General features: G+C 46.8%; 1 protein-coding gene across 1 annotated transcript in view; it reads left to right on the top strand.

Moving 5' to 3' along the window:
* Nucleotides 1-3,348: 3,348 nt before the first annotated feature.
* FOXO6 (forkhead box O6) overlaps nt 3,349-24,507 on the top strand; it is a gene marked incomplete at both ends in the record, with an annotated part of 115,534 nt that continues 94,375 nt past the window's right edge. The window contains one exon of the mRNA XM_083370046.1: nt 3,349-3,801. Coding sequence (XP_083226172.1) covers nt 3,349-3,801 — 453 coding nt within the window. The remainder of the gene's footprint in view (nt 3,802-24,507) is intronic.

Raw genomic sequence — 24,507 nt, 5'->3', positions numbered from 1 at the left:
TTACTAGGTAGCCTCTTTCAGCATTTAAGAAATTACAAAAATGGTTAAGAAAAGATTAAAATAAAATCGACACAAGGCATTAACGATTGCTGTATTTATTTGAGAAATGGTTTTTTAAAAAAAGAGAAAAAAGATACGGATTGAAGGGAAAGAGCCCTCAAGGTTATGGCAGAAACAATGGCCAAATCTGAACAACTTAATTGCAAGGAAAATGCGAATCAGAACGAATGCTAAAACCCAGAGGCGCTTGGGTTGAGATAATTATCTGTGAATTTGTCGTTTTGCCGTAGTGTGAAGTTAGTCATTAAGAGCACTAGAAGCTAAGGCACATTAGGAAAATTACTCTTTAGGCTAGCACGGCGGAGGGACCAACCCAGCCCCTTGCATTTGTGTGTAGTGAGGCACGTTGTGTCATCTCAGGACACCGGGGTTGAATGCTCCCTACAATTAAGCCAGGTGTCTCCTGCAAACGGGCAGAACCAGCGCTAGATCTTGCTGGTGCAAGCACATCCACCCGCCTTGTGCACGCAATTACTATTATTATTATTTTTATTATTTCAATTGCAACCTCGGAAGCCGAGACATCCGTTAAGAGTTTCCTAGAAAAATAAGGTTTTTCTTTAATGAATGACGGACGAAACTCTCCCCGTAAATGTAAACGGAACAATCTGGAGCACGAAAGTCCCGCCGAAACCCACAGGGCGTCATTCTAAATCAATGCGAAGCGCGCAAGGAGGCGCCCCCACCCCGAATCTGGGTCAATGCAAGAGCCGGCGGGGAAAGAAAGACTCCTGAGGAGAAGAAGCAGCAGCCTGGAGGGAAGATGGGCGTGGCCAACGCCGCGCCGTCTTTTAGCTTGCAAGAGAGTCAGGCAAGCGGAGGGGGGCGGGGCGTCGATTGCCTCAGCCTGAATGGTCGAAGCCGTGGGCGTGGCTTAGTTCAGGGCGGTCCGGCTGGTGAGATTCGTTGCCCTGGGTTACCCGCGGGTAACTCAAGAAGCGTAGACCTCACAGAGGGGAGGTTCCCTCCGCCCTGCCCTGCCTCCTTCCTTTCCTTTCTTTTTTTTTTTTTAATGAAACGCTGGCTGGGATCGAGCCAATGAGAGAGCGCGGAGGTCTGGGTCATGTGCCGCGCTCCTTCCAATCAGGAGGCGGCAGAGGGTCAGGTCAGTGTAACGATTTTGGAGCAAGCCAGGGAGAAACCCGGGAAGCCAGCGGGAGGAGCTGCGGGGAGGGGAGGGGAGGGGGGAGAGCCCGGTGGGCGGGTTCAGGAGAGCAGCTGGGCCTCATTGCGAGGCGGGGGAGGGAGCCGGCTCGTCGCGTGTGTGGAGAATCCCACCCACCCCCCCGCCAAGGCTTCGTGCGCCCTGCAGACTGGGCAGGGAAGGGGGGGGGGGTCCACAAAGCCCCTGGCGTTGCCAGGCTGGCGCCTGACTGTGAGGAGAGACTCCCCCTCTCCCCTTTCTCACTCTGGATGAGGCCGTGAAGGCAGGTGGGACTACAACTCCCATGCGCCTGCAAAGCACCTCCTTCCTTCCTTCCTTGCTCCTCACCCCGAGAAAAGCAAAGCTCCTCAGCCGAGCCGGCATGAGCGGCGCCTGGTTGGCGACTGCAGCCGGACGGCGGCATGTCGGGGCAGGGTACCAAGCCGCCTCGGCCCCAGCGTTGTCCGGAGGCGGCTGCGGCGGCTGCTGCTCGGGTCCCCCCTCGGCTGGGAAATACCCGGCGTGTTGTGATCACGTGTCTTGTCCGACTCCGGGGTCAGGGACGGTGCAAGCCGGGCGGGCAGCCGGTGCAACTTGGGCGCAGCCGGCCAGCAGCCAAAGGAGGCGGCGGCGGGGGGGGGGGGACACGCTGCTCCACCTCCACCTCGCCCTGGTGTAAGGTGCTGGGCGAGGCCTCGCCTTCCCCTCCACCCCCCCTCCCCACCCAGCCGTCCCGGCCCTTCCCTCTCCTTCTCCTCCCCCCCCTCCCCGAAGTGCGTCCGGCTCGCCTGGCGGTCTGGTGGGCTGCCCTTTCCGCGCGCGCTGGTGCCAGCGGTAGGCACGGTCCGCTCCGCTCTCGAGGCCGGGTGACGAGAGGGCAACGGAGCAGGGAAGGGAGAGTGGCGGTCGGTCCCGCCGCCGTTTCCGCCGCTTTCTCCTCCTCTGCTGCCGCCGCCGCCTCTTCCTCCTCCTCCTCCTCCTCCTCCTCCTCCTCCTCAGCATGTTGCCATCCCGTCGGGTCCCCAGAGAGAGGCGGCGCCCGCTCGGGGCGGCACGAGCACAGCAGCAGCAGCAGCGGGAGGAGAAGCAGAAGGAGGAGGAGGAAGACGACGGGTTGGCCAGGAAGATGACAGCGACGGCGACCAGGGCTGGCTGCCTCCCCGAGCCTGCCAGCAGCAGCAGCAGCAGGTGCTAATCGTCAGAGCGCGCTCTGCCTGCCTGGCCAATCGGCTGCCCAGTCCAGCCGGTGCCTGCCGGCTCCCGGTGCGAGTCTCCTCCGTCGTCGAGGAAAGGACGGCGCGATCATGGTGGCGCTCGCCTCGCGCCTCCATCCCTGTCTCCGGACCCCTTAGCGCCGGATTCTTCCGCTACGCCCGAACCGTCGTTTGAATTTTTATTTTTTTATTTTTTTTTATTTTTGTGTATTTTGAAATTCTCCTTTCTCTTTGCCCTCGCACGGCTTGGAAACCTTTCCTCTTGGAAGCAAGCGAACTGCCTTGGCCTCGAGCCTGGGGTCTCCCCGGAAACCTGAAGGCAACCCTCGAAAGCCCGCCGCGTCTCCTGCGCCCAGCGCTCCAGCTGTTCATCTGTTGCTCGCACGGGCGTTCCCCGCCTTCCTCTTTCGCTGGGCTCGCTGGAGAGAGCCGCCGCCTTTGGCCCTTCTTTGCCCTTCGACTGGAGCCTCCGAGAACCGGCCCGGCTGCGCTGTGGGCTCCGGGCTCCCTGCAGCTCTCGCTTCCCTCCTCCCATCCCACCGCTCCCCCGACGCACCTTCCTCCCCAAAGCCGGCGAGGCAACGTCTCCAATCCCGCCTCCCTCGCGCTCTTTCTCTCCCTTTTCCTCCCCGACCCACTTTGGTGCGATGCTGCCGCCGCCGCGGAGCGTCGCTTCCTAACGCGCCGTCTGCTCCGGAGCTGCTACCAGTCGACGCTTTGGGCGGGGAGGTGGAAACCTTTGGCTGGAATTTTTTACAAAGGAGACCCGTCTCTTCCCTTTCCCGGGATATAAAGCGGAAGAAAGAAAGAGAAAGAGAGAGAGAGAGAGAGAGAAAGAGAGAGAGAGAAAGAGAGAGAGAGAGAGAGAGAGAGAGAGAGGAAAAAGGGGGTGGGGGGAAAGGCGGCTGCGGGGGGGGGAGGGGGAGGAACATGGATGAGAAGCTGCAGGCGCATCAGGTTGACATCGACCCGGATTTTGAACCTCAGAGTCGGCCTCGCTCTTGCACCTGGCCGCTGCCTCACCCCGACTTCCCGGGCGAAGAAGACGATGGAACCGGCGGTGCGGGAGGCGGCGGCGGCGGCGCCCCTAAGCACCCCTTGGCCGGCGGCACCGAAGGCGCCGAGAACGCCGGCGTGGCGACGGAGCGTGGCAAAGCGACCCCAGCGCTGCCTTCCTTGAGCGCGGACGTTGGACAGCTCCGCAAAACCAAGACTTCGCGGCGGAACGCTTGGGGCAACCTGTCGTACGCGGATCTCATCACCAAGGCGATCGAGAGTTCCCCGGAGAAACGGCTCACCCTCTCCCAGATCTACGACTGGATGGTCCGATACGTGCCCTATTTTAAGGATAAAGGCGACAGCAACAGCTCCGCTGGCTGGAAGGTACCTGGGGGTCCTCCCCGCCTGGCGCCCTCCCCTCCCGCTTCCTACTCCCGCTTACTAGATACCTAGTTTCCAAGAGGCGCTGGGGAAGTTTTTTTTTTTTTACTACTCTCTTCCTCCGTGGGTAGAGGGATCTCCAGCGTGTCGGTTTAGATGCCCAGAAGAAGGGGCTGACCCAAGTGTTTTTTGTTTTTTTTTTGTCTTCCTGGGGCTGCAAGGAGGGGTTAATTAAAGGCTGTTCAAATGCTGGTCCTCTCCCCTTTTATTCCACCCTTACTTGAAAAAAGAGGTTTGCAACGTTAGTTAGTGCCTACTTGCAGTATTAAAGTAATGGCAGGGGTGGCCAACCCTGAATCCTTCTGAGAGACTCTGTGACATCCTTGCTAGCATATGTCTGGTCATAAAAGGGCAAGGCCTTTGGCTTTATTGCAAGAGTTTCCGCCCCACCCCCGCCCCACCCCCAAAGCAACTCTGTTTGAGTCCAGAACTTGATTCTTGAGACCTTTCTCTATTGTCTTTGATCCAGGAAGGCAAGTTGCTCTCCTAGCCTTATTAAAACCAGGTTGGAGAGCGCTTTTGCTTGTCGCTTAAGCCAGAGGAGAAGAAAGTATTGTTGGCAGTAGTGAAGAGGGCGCGAATGATTGCTTTTAAATGTATATAATTTTTTTCTTCTTCTTCTTCTTCTTGGCCCTGGGGAAGAGAGAGGTCATTTATCAGTAGCCTGGTCACTTATTCAACCCTTTTGGCCAACCTCCCACATATCCTTCTGCTTTTTTACTGCCCAGCAGCAAGGAGGTGGGAGGGGGAGAAATGATTCCCTCCCTCTCATATTGCAGTTAAGTGGCACCTGTCTGTCTGGTAGAGAGAGCGCCAGAAGTACTTTTTGAAGCTTGCTTCTGCTCTGCTTGATTGAAATGCTACTTGGAGAAAGAACATTGGGGGGTGGGGGGAAAGGGAATGTTTTCAGCTTTTTGCTTTTCAATTTAGGCAGTGGGTAGGTGGATAGGATGAGGAGCGGGGATGAGTTGGGCGGGGTGGGGGGAAGAGATCTTTTTTCTTCTGGAATGCAGCCTGGATTCTTGGAGCCTCTATCAATATCCCAAGGAAAAAGTTGAAATGTGATTCCTTCTACTAAGTTACTCGGTCTTTCCCCCACGCTGAGCCAGTGGGACAAATGTTACTAATCCCATATGGATTCCACCAGATCCAAAACTGGACATTTAATGAAATAGCCCTCAAGTGTGCTCATTGCAACTTTGTACATGGACAACATCTCTTTCCTGAATCAAAATGGGATTTAGTCTGCTTTTATTAATTTTTTTTTTTGCTTCGGTTTCTTTCTAAGGTCAGGTCATGGATAGAAATGTGGTTATTTGGAAAGTCATTGCTGTGATGCCCTCTTGATGGAGGGGCTTGGAACAGAGTTTTCCCCAGATGTGTCTTGGCCCTGGAGAACCCTTGTAAATCTGGAAATAAATGACAAGGGGGAAGAAGACAAAAGAGTGATTTGTATTTTCTTTATCTCTCTCTTATCTGTTGATCTTATCCAGACAGAGCTAAGATGCCCACTCCTCTCAGTTTAACTCTGCTGGTTGAACTCCAGGCTGTTGCCTTTGGTTTGTTAAATATTTCTATCAGTAGTAATCGATTCCTCTTTTATTGTGATTTAGTGCAGAGTTGGGCTTCATTCTCTCAATCTACAAGAAAAATATCTGTGTGTTTGGGTGAGCTGTTTCAGCGAAGGCAATTACAGTAACTTTTAACCTTGTCTTGTGTGAAAAAAAGGTATTTATGAAATGAGGCTGCCCGTCCACATTCACACCATGCCACGCTGGTGATCAATTCTGGAAGGGGAACAAAAGATAAGCCATATTGGCAGCAAGGGGTTCCCATTTTTAAAAAAACTTATTTTTTACTCTCCAATTACTCAGTAACAACTACTCCATCGAGTGTCTGCACTGGCATTATCTAAATATGTTTTGGTGGATCATAGTTCATGGGAATTGCTGAAGGAACAGCTTTTCGCTTCTTTGGTACGGAAATATTCTAGAAACAGTGAACTGAAAGATTAGACCAAGAGTTGTACTGTGCACTTCATAGTTGGCAGATTTGCACCCCCCCATTTCAGCTCAGCTTTTTCCAGTCTGATGCCCTCCAAATTTGTCGGGACTCCCAGAGTTCCCAACTAACATTACTGAACAGCCTGGGAATCCTGGATGCTGTTTTCCCAGCACACTTGGAGAATGCAATCGGGATAGGCTAGGATCAATCTTATTCAACCAACTGCTAATCGAAAATCATGTTTTCTAGTACCCGTGCATCCCATTCTCATTCTCTCTCTCTCTCCTCTGATCAAGAGTGGCTAATAGACCCATTTGGGTTTTGTTTAGAAGTGTGCTTTAACTGCTTATTCTATATCAGCAGGTTGAATGGATTATGATTGTTGCACCCTGGGGTGCGAAGGCTTGCCCAGTTAAAATCTTCAAGAGTCTTCCTTTTAATACACAATACTTCTCAACCTTGGCCACTTTAAGATGTGTGGACTTGGACTTCCACAATTCCCTAGTCCACACACCTTAAAATTGCTAAGGTTGAGAAACACCGCAATATGGTATTAAGTTGACCAGTGAAATTTTAGGATTACAGTACAATATATATTTATTGCTCTGGGAATCCATGGCACAGCATGGACCTGTGCCATGGCTTGTTCAGAGTCCCCTGACAATTAATAACCACAATTTCTTCCCACCCCCGAGAATCTATACTTCATGAGGACCCACATGAAACAAATCAAGGCCATCTCTTTTTTGATGAAGCCAAAACGTTGTTCTCATTCAAAGCATAATAATAAAACAAATCCAGCACAGGGAGGGTAGCATTTTTAACTTGCTACCATCTATTCATGGGGCAGTAGAAACATATGGAGAAGCTTCAAGATAGCATTCAGAGTTCAAGAGCTCTTATCATCTAGGTCTGCGAGTTGTCTAGTTTCCAAGCTTTGTTTTTGGAAAAGCTGTAATGAAGTTTGCATAGTGAGGAAATCTTTCTCACGGGGAGTCAATGAAACAGTGGACACTAAAACATTTGCCAGTACACGTGCTATTTTAACCTGAAATCTTTTGCTCCTCTTCATGGGGTAATCAAGGGATTCTGCCAGTGGTGGGATTCAGCCAGTTCGCACCACTTTGGCAGAACCCGTAGCTATTTTTTTTGTTGCCCAGGCCCAGAATGGATTTCTGGAAGTGGCATTCACACAGAGAACCAGTTTGTCACATATTTGAATCCCACCACTGGATTCTGCCAAAGCGTATCTCAGCTTTTCAATCTGGATCTGCCTGTACGTGTTCTAGTGAGACTCGGTTCAGAAGTTAAGCAGCTGTTCCCCCCCCATCCTCTTTCTCGAGAAGATTGCAACACTGGCATGAATCAGGTGCCATGAAGAACTTGCAGGTGAGAAATATTAGAAAATCTTTGCAGTTTGGGTTCTGAACTGTATGGAGGCTTGTCTGTCTACATATATTCCCTATATAAAAAGAGTAAGGTGTAATAGAGGTGACTAGGTTCCAGTGGAACAGACTTTGGAATGGGATCAGAATGTCAGGTGAACCTGTTTTATACATCTGTTGTGTTTGTTGGAACTAGGTTATGGGCCTTATATTTACATTTTTTTTGCTGATCATTTGCTGCTTATTGTGGATTTTTTTTTTTAATCTTTGTTACCTACCCAGAGTCACTTGTGGGAATGGATGGCCTTAAAAATAAACGATTAGATAAATGAATGGAGGGAAGCATTCATTTGAAGAAAGATCCAAAATATATTCTAACGGACATTATTTTTCTAGTTCTGTTTCATGCCTTTAAAGGAAAAAAAAGAAAGATTTGGGGCAGTAATAAGTGGTTTTGCACCAATCAAAGACATTTTAGATGAAGGTTTTTGAAAGGCTCTTGTTGAAATGGTGAATGATTGGTGAGGGGCTGTTTCAGAGCTGCTTGCATTATCTTAGACTCCTCTCTTTTCACGCTAAGAGTCGTAGTGTCAATTTACCACATCTCAAGGCAGGGCTGGAAGAAAGTGCTGTTGAAACCCCCCCCCCCCTAAAAATCAGCCAGAGTATATGCACAAACTGCCATTGATCATCTTATGGCACCTGTCCTGATAACTCCTAGTTGAAATGGGCAGATACGACTGGATGGTGTCTCGCATGCTTGCACTTGGTCATGCTAGGAACTCAGGTTGTCCTAAAGGTGCTTTTCCAAGAGGCAACTGGACTTTCTTTGTTTCTCCTCAAATGGATGATTGAATGTATTTTCATAGTCACAGAGAAGAGATGTTGTAAGGTTTAGGTGTCCCACGGGCAAAGGAACTCGGCAGCTTTCTCTTTTGGCGCCATGAAATTGAAGCGTTGGCTTGAAACAACGTGATGAAGAAAAATCTTTACAACCTCCCGGCATAGTGATAGAACTTATCACCAAACTATCTAAACACTTTCAGATAACTTTGTGATGTCAAGTCAGAGACCAGATGACTGTGTTCTGAACTGTTGCTGAGAATGAGAAATGACCCTCTTGGGAACAGTGAATCCTTCAGTTGTACAGTATTGCTAAAAGTGATAGAAGCTGCATTGTTGATGACCATACTGGGAATCTGTGATTTTGGACTTTTGGTATTCCTGGTCCAGGCTGGCATTCTCTTTCCAGAGGCTATTTTGTCTGGGATGGTCTCTGACAATTAAGCCCAGCTGCTGATTCTTCCTTATTGGGGATCAGCTCTACAGTATAGTCTACAGCTTTACAGTTTCAGCTGTTTTTAATTTTCGAGTTTTACAGAAATGTTACTTTACCAAAGTGCATTACCAAAGTATTTTCTCAAGCTTGTGATCCAGACCCTCTACTGCAGACATGTCAAACACAAGGCCCGGGGGCCGGATGCGGCCCGCAAAGTGGTTTCATGCGGCCCGCGAAGCCATCCTGGAAGCAGTGAGGGAACGGCCCCCACTGCCTTGGCCCTGGCCCAGAGACCCTCCTCCTGCCAGAGACCCTCAGATCTGTCCCACTCCTGCCCAGGCCCCCATAGGCACCCTTGAGGCGAACGATGTAGAGCTGGCCACGCCCACCCAGTAGGCCATACGCACTCTAGCCACGCCCACCCAGTAGGCCATGCCCACCCAGGCCACACCCACCCGGCCCCCTGAGGGCAACCGCAATGCTGATGCGGCCCTCAATGAAATTGAGTTTGACACCCCTGCTCTACTGTATTGCCTGGTCTGTAATTTCTTCTTCTCACCCCTCATTCTTTCTTCTATTTGTTTCTCTAAACTATTTTCTCCAATTCAGGTTCCCCTTCCCTGTTCATAACTCTGAATTCTGGGACATTGTATGCAAGAGTCTTACCCAATATTCTAAGCCCTAAACCGGGTCAAACCCAACCAAAATTGATGCATTTAGATATCCAAACAAATAAACCATATTATGTTTTACCATAATGACTGGTTATATAACATGCTAAGACAATAGCTGAGTTTCCCTAACATACTAAAGCAATGTGCCCCACTTTAGCCTAGTCTAACAAGTTATGCAAACCCAGGCTGTGTATCTGAGGTTCAGAAGCATCACAGTTTCTTTTGTGTGTGTGTGTGTGTGTGTGTGTGTGTGCGTGTATGAGGAGGGGGCATAATGGGGGATTTTTCCTACTGTAGTTACCTTACATAATTAATCTTCTCTGGTCCCTAATGAATTGTCAGCCACCCAGCCCTCTTCCTGATTCGCCAAGAATTCCAAAGCATTTTCCTGTGTTATGGAAACAGCTTCCCCCATCTTACCAGCCGCTGCTTTGAAAGGTGGGATTACAAGGTAAGATTTAACGCTCCCAGTTGTCTCCTCCATCCTCTTCCCTAAAGCCAATTGAGACTTCAGCTCCTGTGCACCATTTAACTTGCATCATCGCATCCCTCCCTCCCACCTCGTGCTGTTAACGTAGATCTATTATCCTTCTGGGAGCAGGCTTCTGCTTTTGAACGAATTATTTAAGTGGGATGGGGAGGGGGTGGGTTTAGACAGAGACAGGCAAAAGTTACTGAGTTTAAAACGTAACCCCGCTTAGCGTGCTATGTAGAAATAGGCATTAGGTGTGTAACTCTGCTGGTTAAGCATGTTGTGTGGGTACAACCAGTCTCTCTCTCCCTTTCCTCTTGGCCTTTAACAGATAGTAAAGCCTACACATTTGTGTTATTCATTTAGTATTAGATCTGTGTGCTGCCCATCTCATCTTTTTTTTACTCTTTTAAGAGAACATGGCTGCTCTACAGAACGAGAACCATCAACTTCAGCTGCCTAAAATAAAAGGCTTTTAGGGAAAAGGAAGACCACAGCTTGGATCAAGATTGCACATCTGCTATTTTTGCTTGTTCATTTGTTTTAATGGAGCAACATTCAGTTTTAAAAGCTTCTCAACTGAAAAGCCCGTTAGGTCCTGTTGGACCCTAATATCGCCTCTGAAGGACAGTAAAATAAATAAATAAAACCAGGATGAACTCAAAACCCAGGAGATAGGATAATTGATTTTTAATGTACAGAAAACCAAGACCTGAAAAGTTGGAAGGTGAAGCTGACTTTGCGTTTCTCGTAGTTAAGGTCTCAAGTCTTAGGAGCTTGTGCAGACAGCTCCCCTTTTACTTTGGGTTTTGGAGCTGCGAGGCTGCACACTTGTGCCGGGTGGAGGGTACGGGAGGGCTATTTCCCGTTGTCAGATGCTGCACGGAAAGCCTCTTGACTGACAGTTCTGTTTAATTAGGGAATTGTTATTTTATCAATTCCAAAGTGCTTGGAGTTTTCTGCTCCAGCTCCTGCATTCTACTTGTTAATGGGAAAGCCAACACCCCCTGTCAAAGAAGCAGCGGCTCGGATGCATTTTAAAGCACTGTTTGTGCTGCTTTGACATCCAAAATATAACAATAAAGCTATCAGCTAGCTAGTGGAAGCCTGCTCGAGGCAGGTCTGACAGTGCCAAAACCTTAACTGCCAAACCTCCCCCCCCCTCCTCCTACATGCTAAGGCTGCCCTTTGGTGACACAGTCTTGGAACTAGCAAAGTGGCATCAGGGCTTGGGCTGACTAGGAAACTTGCCAGTAAGCCATCACTTTCTCACTCCCTCTGCCCATCCTCTCTCTGGCTTCTGTGCAGGGCTGTGGAGAAGAGATGACGGCCAGGATTAGGCAACGTCAGGCTCTAGCGTGCAGTGTTAGGGGAAGGAAAAGTCCACGGGTTAGCTAGTCTTCTGGTGTTGCAGCTGGTCCACTTGAGAGCCACTGAAGTGATTCTTCAATTATTCTGCCTGGGAAGGGGGGGAGAAAATGCGCGGCAATTGGTGTTTTGCCTAGGTAGACATGATGGCTTGGAAGAAATTGCCAGGCTGTCACATGACTGACAAGGCTTTCTGGGCTCTGAACCAGGAAGTCACCTTACATTGGATTCATTTGCATATCTTAGTAAACAAATCAGATAATGATGTATTGGTTACATGCTACCTACCTTTGGTTAAGTTTTAACCCTTAAGAGATTCCCCCCCCCCGGCCCCCTCTTCTGGTTTACCATTGTAGGAAGAAAAATTTCCATCATGGTTCCTGCAAGTGGGGAATAAACATGGCAACTGCTTTGGGAAGAAGGTTGTAGTTTATTGCAGAGGAAAGGCAGACAGAAAGATGGATCCAACAGGAAAAGAAGGGCTGAGCACATGTGGGTAATGGGTTTTTATACCCCCTGGACTCTATTGTCTGGAGTTATTTCCTGTTTCAAGCTTTCTATTTCCTTGGTCAGGTATTCTGTCCTGAGGCTAGGTGTGCCCCTCTAGGATTCTTGCTGGTTGTCTATCCCAGCCCACCTCCCTGGGGCTAGGGTATGTAGATTTTAGGAGTCTTCTTAGCTTCAACCTTCCTGAATGGTTTACATCTGCATTTCTGTAGAGTTGGTTTCTGCTTGGGGGAGGGAGACTCTTTAAGATCCTTTTAGGAAATATATTTTCCTGCCCTTTTAATATTTCCTTCTCTGGGGAGCTGACTTCCCACACCATCTTGTGCAAATTTAGCTCTGGGGATAGGCAACCCGGTGTGCTCCTGATCGTTTGATGACATTTCCCATCACCCCAAGAATCATGGTGAATTTCAAATGTTTATAGGATTTGTAGTTAAAAATACAGCGTGACACCAGATTGCCTATCTCTGCCTGTACCTTAGATAGTTCCGTGCATTGGGCTGATCTAAGAAAAAGGTTAATTCCTAGACCAGAATTGGGTTGTCGGGCAAATGTGGCTTTAAAATGCTCAATACACCTGTTCCTTTTCTTCTTTTATTGGCTACACACACAACCTGGTTTAGGAACTACACCGATTTTTGGATTTGCAGCCAAACCATAAAAAGGAGCAAGGTTAACACGAGAGTGGGCTAGGTTGACACAAGCCACAAAAACTAACCCTAACCCTAGCCTAGCTTAGCATGCTTTGCCAATTCTTTTTTACCTGACCTGATCTTGTGTATATAAACATTTCCAATATCTTATAACTGAAGAACAATCTTTTTCTGCACTTGGGGCACTTCTCCGAAAGATGTTTTCAGAAAGGAGGTTTAATCAAAAGTGTTTCATACTGGTCCTGTTATTTCTGCTATATGTTTTGTTTAAGCGTTCTCAACTTCCTTCCTTCCTTCCTTCCTTCCTTCCTTCCTTCCTTCCTTCCTTCCTTCCTTCCTTCCTTCCTTTTCTTTTCTTCCCTCCCCCTCCCTCCCTCTTCACCTTTTCCAGAATTGCTTTTCATGCAGTGCTAACTGCTGAAGTAACACAAACCTGCTAAATGGACGAGCTTTATGATAGCATAAAAATGATACTACAGCAGTGAGTAGAGCTTTATTAAACCCCAGAGACAGGCTGCAAATGAACAGCTTGCTCTGCTCTTCATTCTTTTTTCCTCCTATATTAAAAAAAAAACAACTCAAATATAAATTACAATTAAGATGACACGGACTAGAAGCCGTTTCAAATGGCATGCTAACTCTGGTCTCCCCATTACAACTCCCCCCCCCCAAAAAAATCTGACTGCCTCCATTTAGTGGGAGTTCTGATGGAATCAAGATTACCTAATGTTTGTCCTGCCTGGATTGCTCAGATGGGGTCCAGGGAGAAATGCGAACTGATGAAAGTGGAGAAATGCCCCCTTCCAACTCCACGCAACTATTGTTTTCGTTGTTTTGCTTGAATGACAGGTTGTCTCCCCAGCCTTTAATATTGTTAGCAGAAAAGTGGGATTACACAGTTGAAACAGCATGGAACCCTAGATTAGGTCTGCAAAACACAATGAAGCCCTAATGCCGGTGAAGAAACCCAAAGTGCCTTGCCCACCTAGCAAGCTCATCACTAATACACACACACTGGATTACGGTTTGAGGTGGCAGCTGCTTTGCAGGCCCTATACCTTGGTGAATCCTCAATTCCATTTGAGTTTAGCTAAATGCATTGGGGGAGCTCAGCCCTGTCTTGCAAGCCTCAGAGCACATCTTTCCCAGTGCCTTCTCCAGTACAGAACCGGTAACTCAGGGTGCAGCCACAGCATCCCTTACTGAGGATCATCTACTTTCAATGCTTTCCATATTCCTGGCATGCTTCCACAGATCCACTCCTGAAAAGCCCTCCCACATTAAAAGCACTCTCAGCTTGTGCATCAGCAATAAAGAGAAGGGAGTGAGACCGGCATCAAAATGCGTGCCGAATCATAGAACGGTACAGTTGGAATGGATCCCTAGTCCAACTCTGTAGGCTTCAAGGAAACCAAATGAATCATCCAGGAGAAAAGGCTGGGCTGGCCAATCTCTTCTTCAAAAGCATGTGAGAAACTCGTGGAAAGTCATCAAGGAGAGATCCAGCCTAGAACTTGTAAGGAGAAATGGCATGACAGTGAGAACAGGGGAACGGCTCGCCGCCAGAAGTCGTGGGTGCTCCATCGCTGAAGAGATTGGACAACCATTTGTCTGGATTGGTACAGTATAGGGTTTTCCTGTTGAGCAGGGGGTTGGACTAGAAGCTCCCTTCCAACTCTGTTATTCTATCTTTGCTTATTCTATGGGATGGAGAACGAACAACCTGCAAAGGTAGCCTGTTCCATCATTCATTGTTTAAACAAAATATGCAGCATCCTGGAAACACGTGATCACCTTTTGCAATCTTCCCAGCCCACTTACAACAAGCAAAAGTCAAGGTGGGAACCATATGATTCACTTAACTGCAGTAATTTGCTTAATAACTGTGGCAAAAAGGTGGTAAAATTGGGCACAACTCACTGAACAACTGCTTTACTTAGCAATGGAATTTCTTGTCCCAGTTGTGGTTATAAGTTGATGACTACCTGTAGCTGCGTGTGAGTGTGGCTGTAGAGAAGTGTGGAAATATAAATGCATGAGTGGCTCAACCCTGAGAAAGAGGAGAAGGTGCGAAGGAAAGTCAGGATCTTATTCTTTTTAATATAAGGGTGAGATGGAGGAAAGAAACACTGTCAGGGTTTTAAGATTCTATTATTGTAGCCTACAACAATGAAGTGGAGTTTCAGTAGTTCTTGTGAAGTTTTGTTTCCTGGCCTGGCATACCTTGATGGGCTGACATTGGCCTGCAACTCTTCCCAAGATGGCCACCAAACTTCAATTTGTACAAAGGAGAATATTCTTAAATACATGGAGACAAACCACATAACTATACATGAAATCAATTTTAGAACAAATTAAATTTGGCTTTGACTATGTCTCTATTTTTGTTCCATGTATATTTCTAGTGTGACTGATCCCAAACAGGTCACGTCTCTTACAGCATAGAGTCACAATATTTCAGAGAATGTGTCATGGGCTCCTTCCCAAAATGGCTGCCACAGTGGATATGGCCAATCACTAGGCCTCCCTTCACAACAGGAGGTAAATTAGGCAAGGCTGCTCTCCATCACCTTTTCAGGGATGTTCTTTTCTACCTGAGCATACCTGTCAAGTGCAGGAAATCTGGAGTCCAGGTAGTTCAAAAGAATATAGTTACTGTGTGCTAAAGCTCTCTATAAGAATCTGAACTACTAACAATCAAAGCAAATTGGTGATAGATAAGACTAGAAGGAATTCAAGATGGATTGGACTTAGATCTCTTGTGGGCACGAAGGGACTCGAGACTTATGACATGTTTGACTCCTCCCTCGGGCTCAGCCTGGTCATCTCCTACAGTGTCTTTTTTCTTCTCCCCCCCCCGAGAAGATAGATAATTCCTCCCTCCAAAATCTGGGCTGCAACTCCCTGTCATTTTTATTTTCTAAGAATGCCTCCCGGGTTTATCCAAGATTTCAAATATTTTTGGAAATCAAGATGATGCCTGTTGCTTTGCTTTGCAACATGCCAGTTTCCCTGATTATTTCAATTGTGCAATCTATAAAACAACATTGGGTGGGGCATGGAATGTGTAGGGCAGCAAAGGAGGGGTGCGGGGGCACATCCAGTGATGCAGGATTGGGAACCTACGTTTTGCAACTACAGGATAGAACTTGGCATCGAGTTGGCAATTTGGGATTAGGCTTCCTTGAGGAATCGGGGGTTTTAAGGGAATACAAAAGTGCCTTTAGCCCCCATGAGACTTAAAAGACACGTGTTGTCCTTAACCTTCCCCCAATACGGTACTAAAAATGGCTAAAAGAAATACGCCTGAAGTTGTTTGCCTCATCCACTCTGCAGAAAAGACGCTGGAGAGATTCCTTGGTCTCTTTCCCAGGCTTCAACTTCATTTCTTTGAATCTCTTGTTTATAGCTCCGATCCTCAAATCGGATGGCAACCCCCCTGCCCCCCCTTCTTCCCTGCCCCGTTAGAGCTCTCACTGTCTGGTTTTTTAGTCCAGCACAATCTCCCCTTTGATCCGTAGGTCCTGCCTGCCTGCCTGCCTGCCTGTGCGTTCCCAGCTTCCCATCCCTTTCCACGAACAAGCTGCTTTGTCTCTGCTGAAGGTGTCGGTGCAAACCGGTTGAAGGCAAAAGGCAGCTGAGGTTATGGAAGGATCCTCGAGGCAGTTTTGCTTGTGTCCTGCTCAAGCTTGTTTTGGACAGAAGCAGTCCGTTCATTATTTTGGGCTGCCTTGATAGCAAAGTGGGGGGGGAAGGAAGAGAGAGAGAGAGAGAGAGAGAGAGAGAGAGAGAGAGAGAGAGAGAGAGAGAGAGAGAGAGATTGCTTTCACCCTCTGAAGGAGAAAAACAGCTGAGGCGTGGCTAGGCGGGGGCCATGCTGGTTGGGAAAGAAGGCCAGGAATGGAGGATGAATGGGAAAGGCTACCATTCAGGGGTCAGAGCTCAGCTGCGTTTGGGCACCTCCCCTGCCAAGGTTTGAAGGATTTGTTTGCCAGGCGCTCCCTAGGAGCCAGAGAACTATCTCAGATCCTATGAGTGGTAGTACACCCACCTTCCTAGCACTCTGTATGTTTCCGAGAGCATGGAAGAAGCAAGAAAAGGCAGGCAGCCGGTGGTATTTCTACTCTTCCTCACTCCAAATCCCAACTTTTTCTTTCCTACATGTGCCTCTCACTAGCTCCCACCTGATTCCCTTTCACCACTAGTGCCCAGCTGTATAATAGGGGGTGTTTTCTACATTGTTATGGCAGCTTCCTTCTACACTTTCCCATGGCATCATGCTCTCCTATGTAGATCTTCTACCCCAATTGATCATCTATTCACGCGAACGCCACACCGTGTCCTATCTCACAACAGAAACAGAATAACAGAGTTGGAAGGCACCTTGGAGGTCTTCTAGTCCAACCCCTGGCTCAAGCAGAAGACCCTAGACAATTTCAGGCAAAGGGTTGTCCAATCTCTTCTTAAAAACCTCCAGTGATGGAGCACCTACAACTTCCGAAGGCAAGCTGTTCCACTGGTTCTAACAACTACTGCAGTATTGTATCTGATGCAGAACAGATGCAACTTCTAAGCTCCCTCCTTTGCGAGATGGCTGTCTGTCTCTCAAACCAGTGCATCAGGAAAAGGTCTACTGCATTTCCAATCAGTCTATCGTAATTGTCAGTGTCCTCCTCTCCACCAATGGAAGGGCTTCAGGCTCTTGCAGGTGGGAGAGACAATCCAGATCTGTGCCCCCATGAAGGATCCCCTTGCTTTCTACTTGGTTCCTTGTGTTCGTACACCGTTGATAGGAAACAGAAGAAGTGCCACATCCAGTATGATTAAGAAAGCTGAAATGTTCCCCCCCCACCCCATGTCTCCCAGGCCGATAAAGTTTGTTGGATTAGAGAAGCAGCTTCAAAATAGAGTTTAGCTCCATCCTGGCTCATTTGCTATAGTTGTAGCTTGCAGCTCAGTCTCCAAGTTTCTGTGGAGTTCCCCGGTGGGTTCTCAGCACTGCTAGTGAAAGGTCAGTCCTGCTAAGCCTTGGAGGAATATTATAATCAAGTGTGCAATGTTTTTTTTAGGGGGGGGTTGATTGGTGTACTAGGGTCTTCCTTCCAGAAAACAATGGATGGGGCAAGAAAACCATGACATTCAATCTTATTTATTCCCGGGTAATTTTTCCCCCTTTCTGTCCCATTAAAATTTACAGTTCGGAGAAAATAAATGGTGTTTTTCTTGACCATGTGGGCATCTTGAGGCCTCAGGCCTGTGTATCTCTGATTTGTATGATTGGAGATTTGCAGATGTCTTAGAGGATACTTAGAAAAAGGGAACAAGAAATGGCTGCGGGCCAAGCTGCTGGTAGAAATAAAGCTTAGAAACCCTGGCTCCTTAGGTCAATCCTATTTATTTATTATTAATTGCCTGAATGTATGCCTTCCTTGCCTTTTGTATTAATGGGGATGACACGGAGATTATTTGAAATAATAAATCAATCAATAAGAGTACCTTGAGATTGACTGAATTATATTTCCATCAATAAGCAGAAAAACATTTATGTACACCAACATAGAAAATGCAACTAGTTCAGTCTTTACCATCCTGGTGTTCCTCCAGATATAGACTCCTAGAATAATATGGAAGGGATCTTGGAGGTCTTCTAGTCCAACCCCTGCCTGAGCAGGAGACCCTATACCAGACATATTAAACTCGCAACGTCACGTGATGTCGCGCAACGTATCGGGACAGTTTTGCCATTGCCGGCAGTGGGGTGGGCGCAGCTTCCGGATGACACATCTGGCCCACGGGCCGGCAGTTTGACACCCCTGCCCTATACCATTTCAGACAAATGGTTGTCCAGTCTCTTTTTAAAAGCCTGCAGGGATGGCGTACCCACAGCTACTCCATTGGTTGACTGCTCTCACTATTAGGACATTTCTCCTTAGTTCTAGGTTGCTTCTGTATCAGGTTGCATTAGTGAAATCAGCTTTGGTTGTTGATGAGAAACTCTGAATAGAGCAGGTGTGTCAAACTCGCAACGTCACATGACATGTCATGACATATCGTGACTTTTTTGCCATTGCCAGCAATGGGGTGGGCGTGGTGTTGCTATGATGCATCCGGCCTGTGGGCTGGCAGTTTGACACCCCTGGAATAGTGGAAGAAACAGTTTATATTTCTGTATTTGCACATCTCATAAATATCTCAAGAGGATCTTTGGTCCTTTCCATATCTGAGATTGGCGCACAGCAACTGATCTTGAGGGATCCTCTTGATTAGAACGTTGCCTCAGGTGATGCTCCAGAGGAAATACAGAGATAATGTTGCAAGATTTCCTCTGGAGCTGCAAGGTTGACAATTTCCTGCTGGTTGTAAATCTGCCATATCCTATTTCCTAAGATTTCCCTTTTCCCTTTGTTAGCTGAGATGCCATGGTGTCTTGTCATTATACCACTTAGTGAAGAATGAAGGCTGGATGGGAAGCTGGCTGCCTACTTTTGATGTTTTCCCATTGACCATTTGGGAAAAGTGCTAGCCAACTCTATGGGAAGGAGAAGTACAGCACTGGCTGGGGAATTCTGGGAATTGAAGTCCACACATCTCCATGTTGCTGAGGTTGAGAAACATTGACTTACTATAATGCATGAATGCAAGGAGCACAGCTTCCCTGAAGATTTGCATATCCTTAGCAACTGAATGCTTATGGATGAAGCAGATTATAATGCTTATGGAGCAATCTGGGTTAATTATATGGAAGCAGAAGGGTGTAATCTTTGGCAAATGGGCACAAGGCAGAGGACTTTTCCATTTCTCTCTTCCAGCCTTTTATACTTCTTTTTCCATGCGTCTCCTTTGGTGGGTAATTCAGATTTAGTTTTGAATTGGCAGTCCCAAACTTTTAAACACAAAAACCGTTGCAAAACCATGTGGCTTGACAGGGACTAAGAGGCAGGTGACTGTAGGGAAACAGACTACGAAAAACTGGAAAATCCTATGGTTTGCTCAGCATATGCACTTATGAACAATGCGATCAATGAACAATGGATCAAACCATGAGTGATATAAAGCATGACTTAAGGTTGTACGCAAGGCTGGCCATATCCAAAATCACAGGAAGCTTGGTTTTAAAAGGAATTATTAAGATGAGTTTGCTGATGGAATGTAAAGCTGTTATCCTCGTGCCCAAATGGCACAGTCATAAATCTACCTACATTGAGAATCAGTGACTGGAAGGGACTTTGCAGTTCAGGAGAGGCACGCTTTGTTTTAAAGTTTATATCCTGCAATCCAGAAATGACATTCGTAAACCCTAACGGTCTCTTTCCAGTTCTGTACGTCTGATTCTATAGCGTTCTGTGGAGCAAAATCTGGGTAGGAATATTCTGACTGAGGCACATTAAGGCCGACTTGGGAGGAATTGAAGACTGCTTGGAAGAGACCAGCTGAACTCTTGTCTGGAGAGCTGTAGTTAGTGCCCAAGGGCATGAATGCTCCAATCTGTTTACCTGGCTCTCTTAGCGAGGAGGGGATAAAATAGCAGAGGTGGGTTGAGGAAGTGGGTTAAGGGACTTGCTGGAGACAGGCTGGCTGCTGTTCAAAACCCTCTTATTATACAACCAGGGGAAAAAAAGTCTGGAGGAATCTCTGGGGTGGCTAACGAGCTTCTGGTTATACCCATAGGGCCCTGCCATATTGGGGATTAAAATAGGAGGTAGCAATGTGGAAATTTCTTGGGACGTTAATTTTAAATTTCATTACCTCCTGCGTCTGACAAAACCACTGAGGTCTCCTTGCACAGAAGCTGTGGAAGCATGCTTTTCCAAGATGCATAGAAGCACAATGATAAAGCAGAGTCAAGACATGATTTTGTTTTCTTTAGGAGCTAACTGAAATTTGAAAATACTCTGAAGCAGTGTTGGGGAAGGGGAAGCTTTATTTGAGCTTTCTCTTCACATCTTGAGTAATGCCCAAGATGCTACTTTTGCAACCCAAGTAAGACCTTGACTTAAACTCACATACCAGCAAAGGAAATCAAAGGATTCCTCTGCAGAGCATAGAAATTACACCCAGACCCACAGGCATGTTCGGACACGTACATATTTTAGATATCCAGCGTTTAATTTTAGGCACCAGTGAAAAAAGATAACCCAGAAAGATGTCCATAGTAATAACTTCTTAAAATCAAGTTATCCAAGCATGGATGAACTGTAATTTGAATAACTTGTAGACATATACATATCTATTGTTCTTTTTGACACATCATTTGAAGAGCCTTGGTGGAGCAGTGGGCTAATGCCTCCTTAGGTAACACCAGCTGCCTGCAATTAGTGCAGGTTCGCATCCCACCAGGCTCAAGGTTGACTCAGCCTTCCATCCTTCCGAGATAGGTAAAATGAGGACCCAGATTGTTGGGGGCAATAAGCTGACTTTGTAATAATGCTGCTTGGGGGGGGGGGCAAAAGCCCTAATAAGTAGGCATATACATAGAATGAAGGCTATTGCTAAGCACATTTAATTTGTGCTTAGATTGTAAGCCGCCCTGAGTCTTCGGAGAAAGGCGGGATATAAATGGGATTAAAATAAAAAAATAAAAATAAAAATTTGTTTTGGTGGAAGAACCACAGAATTCCCGTTATCACAGGGGTAGCAATGCTTTGGGCCAAAAGGGTGTTCAGGACATCTTATGGCACCTGCATAAAATCATTGCTGCAGGTGACGGACCTTTTCAGAGGATAAAATGATAACATGGTGGGTATGTTCAGTCAAAAATCACACCTTTACTGGGGTGGTTGTCTTTGGGTAAAGGTGTGCATTTAGACTGAATATATCTACTTTGTCCAATCTCTTTAAGAAGAGACAATGTGATGGGCATGTTCAGTCAAAAAATGCAACTTTACCCAAAGGCAACCACTGCAGACTAACCTTTTTTTTTCCTGAACAGGTACGTGTACTTTCTACACAAAACATTAGGCTGCAGCTACCTACCACACGTTTATTATTATACCTGGAGGCATGCCAGCATTTAATTAGCAAAGAAAGGAGTTGAAAAAAGCAGGGAGGTTGTTTCACCCCAAGGGAACCACCCTAATATACATGGGTGCCTACAGGCACTGCAGTTCCTACTTTTTGCTTGACCTGAAAATTCTTGGATATATAAAACCAAACATCGCTGCTATTTGATGAGCTCTTTGCATTAATGTGACACCCCGCCCCCAAGCAAAAGAGCCCAAAAGTGGCTAATGGAGGAAAATGGTCATTACAGACAATCCTAGCTACTGACCGATGCGAAGCAACAGGGATCATATGAGCATCTATAAAAGCATCTGCCTCGGCTATCAGTTGCCTATCAGGCAACGTCTAAGTTCATGTTTGGCTTTTAAAACTCTAAATGGTTTACGATTTGGCTATCGGTGAGGTTGCCTTTCCTCTAACGACCCTGGTCAGTGACCCAGTCCTTCTGAAGATGCATCTTCTTCCTGTTGGGAGAAAGGATCTTCTCTTGAGTAGAGGTTCATCGGTCACCAACTGCCCCAGTGCTTAGGGAGACCATGAGGATATCTCTCGGATTTATTTTTTTTTTAAAAAAAATTCTTGTTGCCTTGAGTGCTAGATTTCCCAGGAAGGCAAGATTTAAAATCAGAAAATAGATATATTGGCCAGGCTCTCTCTAGCCCTTGAAATGAAGACTGTTTGTAAAGCAGGGCCTATCACCACCCCACCCCTCAAGCAGGGGGAATGAATGAGCAGATGGCCCCTGGAGTCTTACTTCACCTCCATCCAGTCTCAGCAAAACAAGAAGGGGCAGGCCCTCCTTCTTTGCTTTCGGCTAATTTCTCTAAATTCAGGGAGGTCAGCCTGGTGGGAAAGAGAGGTGGTGGGCATGAAGAGATGAGGAGGAGAGGGAGTGGGGGTGGGTGGGCAGGGGTGGGCGGGCAGTGAACTTCTGAACCCGAAGACTGGAGATCAGTTCATTAGCTTAAAACAAGTAAAAAAATAAATAAATGCTTCATCTTTCTAAAGCTGTCTGTCTGCAGTTACAGCTTGGCACGTCTGCTTTGGAGGCCCTGGCATCCGTCCAGGTGGCAAGCAGCTTCTAAGAACCTTCTCTAGTGTGCTCTCTCTCTCTCTCTCTCTCCCCCCCTCTCTTTTTGTAACAAATCAAAGGTGTCTGCTCAGCTTCTCTGTCTCCATCTCCCCCTACTCTGGACACTCCTTGAGACGCCAGAGTTCTTCAAAAGCTGCCCTGAGCTTCCTCCATCCTTCCTGCTACCCACTGCTTAACAAAATATTCTTCCTTTGCTCCTTAGACCCCTGGAGTGGCTCCAATTAGTGCCTTCTTCTAAGGCATGTGTGTGTGTGTGTGTGTGTGTGTGTGTAGGGAGGAGACACAAAGAATGACGGGAAAGGCAGAAGTTCTTTTTTTTTAAGTATATTAGGTGGTCTAGCTAAGGATGGAAAAAGTGAGACTTTATATTAATTTTATATCCCCCTCCACAGCATAACGAGTTCAGAATGAGTTCGGAACATTAAATGATGACATCAAGGGCTTCACATTTGGGGTTTACTTGTGAATGGGTCCTGGACCAAGATTTTTAATTTTAATTTTAAATTTTTTTGTGGGAAGATATTTTTTGGAGGCTACCAGCGGCGGGCATCTTGTCACGTGCATGGATGAGGAGAGAGCGGATGAGTGTGTGTTTGTGTGTGTGTGTGTGTGTGTGTGTGTTTGAACTGGTAGGTAAGAGGGAAGATAGGAGACTGGATGAGGGCTAACAGATGGAGTGTTCATGCAGATAAAATGGGGATGGCTCTTAGGTAGGAAAGGGGAGATGGTTTTCAACAAGATTGATGCCGCCTTGAGAAACTATATTTACAGCTTGGGATATTTGTGGCTCAGTTTGGACTTGAAGGGGCCATTGCAACATAGGATATTATGGCTTCCATTTGGTATCCTAAATATCTAGACTGGATTATTGAAACATAGTCTACCTGGTCTGTCTTTTGAAGAGTTTGGGAAACTACATAGTTGAGTGTGCATCAGCAAGTATATGGATGGGTGTTCAGTTGTGGGACCACACAGCAGCTCTCCCAAACAAATTATGATGGTCAGTGAAGGAAATAAGAGATCTATCATCACCATTCAATTAATCAGGAGGCAGAGTTTTTGTGGTAAAGTATCATACAGGGATGTGGTGGCTCAGTGGGTTAGGACGCTGAGCTTGTCGATCAGAAGGTCGGCAGTTTGGTGGGTTGAATCCCGAGTGCCGCGTAACAGAGTGAGCGCCTGTTACTCGTCCCAGCTTCTGCCAACCTAGCAGTTCGAAAGCACGTAAAAATGCAAGTAGAAAAATAGGGACCACTACGGTGGGAAGGTAACAGCGTTCCGTGCGCCTTTGGCATCTAGTCATGCCAGCCACATGACCACCGAGACGTCCTCAGACAAGCGCTGGCTCTTCGGCTTTCAAACGGAGATGAGCACTGGCCCCTAGATTTGGAAACGACTAGCACGCATGTGCGGGGGAACCTTTACCTTTACCTTTATCATAAAGAACCCTAAGAACCCTATACTGAGAGAGACCCACTTCACGCATAGTTGTGATCTTAAATAGGCTATAAAAGTAGAGATATTGGGGATATTGGCTTCTGTCCTTGCTGCCTTTTTCTTCTTATCTTCATCAACAGACATCCTGGTTCTCCCCAGCTACCTATTTCGCCCTCAAGTTTGTCCTAGTTAGCATGTTTGAAGAACTGATAGGAGTTGTAAATCACAACTAACATGGATATGATCAAAGCTGGGAGGAACTAAATATCTGGAAGCTCAAGCAGAGCTTCAGAACCAAATTATTTGGAAAGCACCAAATTGCCTCTCACATCTCTCATTTCTTCTCTGGCTTCTGCTTACTGTTACAAGTAGCCCTCAACTTACAAAGGTTTATATAGTGACCGTTCGAAGTTACAATGGCACTGACTTATGACCATTTTTCACACCTAACAACTGTTGCAGCATCTCCATGGTCACATCATCAAAATTCAGACATTGCAGTGTCCCGGGCTCATGTGATCGTCTTTGGTGACCTTCTGACAAGCAAAGTCTATGGGCAAGCCAGATTCACTTAACAACCATGCTACCAACTTAATAATTGCAGTGATTCACTTAACAACTATGTCGTGAAATGGGGCAAAACTCACTTAACAAATGTCTCATTTAGATACAGAAAAAATTGGCTCAATTGTGGTCCTACGTCAAGGACTACCTGTATTAGCATAAACCAGGGTGTTTTTTTCTCATAGAACGCTCAGAACGGAGTTCCGGCACCTT

This window comes from Vipera ursinii (assembly GCF_947247035.1).
Source record: "Vipera ursinii genome assembly, chromosome: 9".
Classification (NCBI taxonomy): domain Eukaryota; kingdom Metazoa; phylum Chordata; class Lepidosauria; order Squamata; family Viperidae; genus Vipera; species Vipera ursinii.
Note: the sequence above shows the minus strand (reverse complement) of the source record. Positions and strands in the feature narration are given on the sequence as shown.